At 55.5% G+C, this 5,064-nt stretch overlaps 1 protein-coding gene across 1 annotated transcript; it reads left to right on the top strand.

The window, feature by feature from the left end:
* The first annotated feature begins 4,169 nt into the window (after positions 1 to 4,169).
* On the top strand, positions 4,170 to 4,784 carry LOC119279275 (ubiquitin recognition factor in ER-associated degradation protein 1-like). Its single transcript, XM_037560574.1, has one exon. The coding sequence runs from the start codon at positions 4,170 to 4,172 to the stop codon at positions 4,782 to 4,784; it is 615 nt and encodes a 204-aa protein (XP_037416471.1).
* The last annotated feature ends 280 nt before the right edge of the window (positions 4,785 to 5,064 follow it).

The raw sequence follows: 5,064 nt of genomic DNA, 5'->3' as shown, positions 1-5,064 counted from the left end.
CCGGACATCTTTCAGTTCAACACCCAGCCGGGTATGGGCATCCCGGAGATCATTTTTCTCTCGAATAACCCGTGTCAGCACGCGCTCGCAGCCTCTAGCTATCGTTGAGCATGTTGCTCATCCCCTGATACGATCTCCGGATTACCTCCGGGATTGTCTACAGAATCTATTGTTAGATTTAAATAAATGCCGAATACTAACTAGTACATGTCATTATATTCTTTTCAATCAAGACAAGCATTACCAGATGAGGCCTTCTTGGACTCCCCCATTCCGGCAACTACGGCCCGTAGCTGGGCCTTGCACTCGTCCAGCTCTTGAGACAACTGGGTATTCTTCTCCGTAAGAGCCTATGCATAAAATGATCCTTAAATCAGTTGTGCCAACTGTTTCAAGTCTCAGGGGCTACTGATATACATAATTATCAGATTTTCTTACCCGTATGTCCTTTACATACTGGTCCGTGGCTCTGGCAAGGCCATCTTGAGCAGCTCAGATGTACGCATCTCTTGAGTTGAAGGCATTGAACGCCTCTTCGGAGAAATTAGGGTCGTGGAGTACGGCCCGGCGACGCCTGTGATTCATGGCGCTCTCCACTTCAGAATTCGTAGCAAACAGTCTATCCGCATCCTCTGTAGGAGGACCATCCAGCATTGTCCCCGCGTTAGCCTCTGCCCTTAAGTCCGGCTCTGGAGTCCGGCTGGTGGAGGCGTGGCCGGCGGGCTCTCCAGACACAGTCCGGCGAGCGTTTTTTCTGCCAGGAACCACAGACATTATTATATTTTAAAGACGATAATCACGTAGCAAGTTTTTAATCATACCTCTGTGACGGCGTCTCAGTCCTGACCGCCTTCCTTTTGAGCCTACCCGGTTTCGGTGCCCCTTGTTGACAAGTCACCGCGGGTTCGACACGGCGCCCCGATGGCCTTCCCTGTAAGACGCCATACGTGTGTGGTGGGTAAGATGCAAAGAAGGGATCCTTCTCGGAAGTTGGGACTTCGGTTTTACTTACATGCGATGCAGGGAGTAGGCCAGGGTAATCGGCTATGATGGCCACCAAGGCACCATCACAGCTTAGCTGATAGAACGTCCTGTCAACGAGCTCCACAAATACGTCTGGATCCACTTCGAGTCCGGGGGCGAGGGCCCGGTCAGGGTCCTCTAGCTGTGGAGACGGGTTGTGGACCTCCCTCACAGCTTTTCGCAGTTCCTGCTATGAATTAGCAAGGATATTTATGATGAAAAGTGCGGGAATGACTGGAGTAAAAGGATAGCTGCTCACCCAGCTTGGGGGGTTATACATGGAGAATCCATCCCGTGGCTTAATATGGATGAACTCCTCTTCTTCCCCTTTGTACAAATCGGACAGAATTTTTGCCAGAGCACTGGCGGAGTCCGGACCTTTACGACCGCAGTGGGTGGCATCGTCTTCCCCATTGAAGTGCCACATGGGTTTCCCCCGATACTGAAGTGGCTGCACCCCCTGCATTATACAAATTGACATAACCTCGATTATTGTCAGTCCTGATTTGGCCAGCGTTTTTATCCTGCCCATCAGGCAAAGGACCTCTCTGTTGTCTTTCTCCTGGGGGCTCCGAGGGCGCCAGCTGTGGCGTTTCTTAACGGGGCATTAGTAAACTCAGGAAGGCCCATCCGAATAGGGTTCGGAAGGGGGACGTCCTCCATATAAAACCACTCCGAAGGCTGGTCTTCGGATGTCTTCTTCGGAGTACCGAACAGGTATCCGGTCCCGGCGATGCGCCATATTTCGGCTCCGCCCACTTGATATATCGACCCCTCCTGAGTGAGGGGTACGAGGCAGAATAGCCTCTTCCATAGATCGAAATGAGCTTCGCAGCCCAGAAATAGCTCGCAGAAGGCGACATAGCCGGCGATGTGTAGTATGGAGGCAGGAGTGAAGTTATGCAGCTGAAGGCCGTAGAACTCCAGGAGCCCGCGGAGGAAGGGATGGATTGGAAATCCGAGTCCCCTCAGCAAGTAAGGGACAAGGCATACCCGCTCCCCCTTGATGGGTTGGGAAAACTCTCCGCTTGCTCCCCGCCATTGTAAGTGGCTAGCCCGGCTCGGACAGGGACCATGTACGCAGGCGGGAGAAACCCCTGGGTCTGCAACTCTACCAATCGGCTGCGGGGGACGGAACACTTCTCCCAATCGCATGGCTTAGTGCTACGGGAGCGAGAGGAGGAGCTGCGATGGCCGGCCATGATGGGATGGTTTTTTCCGGGCGCGCTCTGATGGATACTCGCTGGGGGAGGATGGTGTGATTTGGATCTGAGGATCCCCGTCTCTTTAAATAGACGATTTACTTACATGGTCAAGGTGGCAAATGTATGCCCCGACTTCTCGCATTCGCTCGACACATGGAGGTAGCCATTATTAAAGCACAGAAGCCGAGGAGTGCAACATTAATGGGAAGCCGGACACTACTCGTTACAACAGGTACTCTCGATCTGGAGAAGAACCCGACTTGCAATGCCGAAGACAATATGCGTGGCGGACTCATCGTCATTGAAGCCTGGTTGAGGGGCTACTGAGGGAGTCCTGGATTAGGGGGTCCTCGGACAGCCGGACTATATACTTTGACCGGACTGTTGGACTATGAAGATACAAGATTGAAGACTTCGTCTCGTGTCCGGGTGGGACTCGCCTTTGCGTGGAAGGCAAGCTTGGCAATTCGGATATGTAGATCTCCTTCTCTGTAACCGACTCTGTGTAATCCTAGCCCCCTCCGGTGTTTATATAAACCGAAGGGTTTAGTCCGTAGGACGACAACAATCATAATTATAGGCTAGCTTCTAGGGGTTAGCCTCTACGATCTCGTGGTAGATCAACTCTTGTAATACTCATATCATCAAGATCAATCAAGGAGGAAGTAGGGTATTACCTCCATCGAGAGGGCCCGAACTTGGGTAAACATTGTGTTCCCCGCCTCCTGTTACCATTAGCGTTAGACGCACTGTTCGGGACCCCCTGCCCGAGATCCGCCGGTTTTGACACCGACAGCGACCTCCTACGTGCAGCTGCAGGTGCCCTTCCAAGAACATTCTCCGGCGGTCGTTTCAATCCTATAGATAGAAAAGGGGCGAAGGAGATGACTGTGCAATTGCTCCGGCTTCGTCAATGGCCCGGATCCGACATGGATCAAAGGACCAAGCTGCGGGGTGCATCTACCCGGCGAGGGACGACGCGGTGGGGCGCAAGACGACGCCGGGAGGGAGAACCGGGGCGCGGGGCCGCGTCGGCGCCGGTCTGGGGCGGGGGAGCGCGTCCGCTCGTGCAGGATGCTTCGCTGCCGGTTGGGGTGTGTGGTATGTCGGAGGAGAAGAAGGTTAGGGAAGGAGAAGCTCCGATGCAGGATTCGGCTTGGTGAAGGCGGGCCAGCGCGAGGGCCAGGTCGATTGAGGCGGAGGAAGGCGTGCAGGGGAGGAGGGAGAAGGTGAGTTCGTGGGTCGTGGCCTCGTGGGGCACAGCCACACGGGCAGAGAAAGCGGACCGTCCAACACCTGGAGGCCGCGATCGATTTGGATCGGACGGCGTGAAAAGGCGTGTGCTCGGTAGCTCTGAAAAGGACAGCTGCACTTTTTAGAATTCAGGTATTATTAGCTTAACCGCGCAATTTTCCGCTTCGTTTTGCCGACCTACACCGTGTGGTAGTCGCCCCCCCGGTTCTACTCGGACCGAACCGACCGTAACTCCCACGGAACGCCGTAGATAAAAGCGAGCCCCTTCTCCCTCTTCCCGGCCAACAAATCCACCGCTCCACTTGGCGGATTGAGCTATCGATCGAGTTGGTTCTAAAGTTCAGATCGATCTTTAGATCTTTTCTCATGGAGGCAGCGATGGCTGGATCATCGTCGATGCAGTGGCAGGCGGGGGAGGCGTGGCAGGCGTACCTGCGGCAGCAGCGGTCGCGGATCGGGTGGGCGCAGTACCTCCGTTGCCGCCCCATGGCCCTCCTCGGCAAGGCGGGTGCGGATGACGGCAACCGGGTCATGATGCCGGCGTCGGCGCTGGACCGGATCAACTCGGCGCTGGTGGAGTACCCGCTGATGTTCCGGGTCCAGAACGCCGCCACCCTCGAGGCCACCAACTGCGGCATGCTCGAGTTCGGCGCCGAGGAGGGGTTCGTGTACGTGCCCGCCCTCACCATGGCGCGGCTCGGGCTGGAGGAGGACGACCTGGTGCTCATGACCAGCACGTCGCTCCCCAAGGCCACCTCCGTCAAGCTGCGGCCGCACACCATGGACTTTCTGGGAGCCAAGGACCTCAAGCAGCTGCTCGAGTTCAACGTCAGACAGAACACGCCGTGCCTGACGGTCGGCGACACGATCACCGTCGCCGAGGGGGACAGGTGGTACCTCCTCGACGTCGTCGAGGCCAAGCCCGCCGACGCCGTGTCCACCCTCGACACCGACTGCGAGGTCGACTTCGCGACGCCACTCGACTACGTGCAGCCTCCTGCTCCGGTGCCAGTGAAAGTCGCCGCCGCCCCATGCCAAGACTGCGCCCACGGCAGCGAGCGGCGGTTCGTCGGCGTCGGGATGAGGATGGACGGCAAGCCCGTGGAGACGCCGCCCCCTGCACCGGCGCCGGCGGCGGGTTCTTCGGGCAAGGGGAAGAGTGCTAGCGAGCACGTGCTTCGGTTCATCGGCCGCCGCGGCTCGGTGGCGGTGCCACCCCCCGGCGCCAAGTCGGCGAAGAAGATGAACGGCGAGGAGGACAAGGAGGCCAAATGGTTCACCGGCCAGAAGTATACCCTCTAGAAGACCCAAGCAACGATTGAAACAATGTCCGCAGTTGATGTTTTGTTGTTAGTGACACACAAGTTTAAGTTCGCCAGGGAAAATATGGTGCTTTTTTATTTTTGACACAATGTATTGTGGCTCTCTACCTAGATGTTGGTGAAAAATTGGCGAAATTTTCAGTGTGTCCTGATTAAGGGATCTATGTATTGTCTATATATTGTTATGTATTGTCTATATATTGTTTCACCCATATATATATGAGTCAAAATTTTCTATATTTCATCAAATTTACATAGAA

This window comes from Triticum dicoccoides, chromosome 3B, assembly GCF_002162155.2.
Source record: "Triticum dicoccoides isolate Atlit2015 ecotype Zavitan chromosome 3B, WEW_v2.0, whole genome shotgun sequence".
In the NCBI taxonomy this organism is placed as follows: Eukaryota; Viridiplantae; Streptophyta; class Magnoliopsida; order Poales; family Poaceae; genus Triticum; species Triticum dicoccoides.
Note: the sequence above shows the minus strand (reverse complement) of the source record. Positions and strands in the feature narration are given on the sequence as shown.

Bases quoted from the DNA above. Each gene is read 5' to 3' on its own strand.
- LOC119279275 (XM_037560574.1), top strand. From the start codon at position 4,170: ATGGCGCGGCTCGGGCTGGAGGAGGACGACCTGGTGCTCATGACCAGC.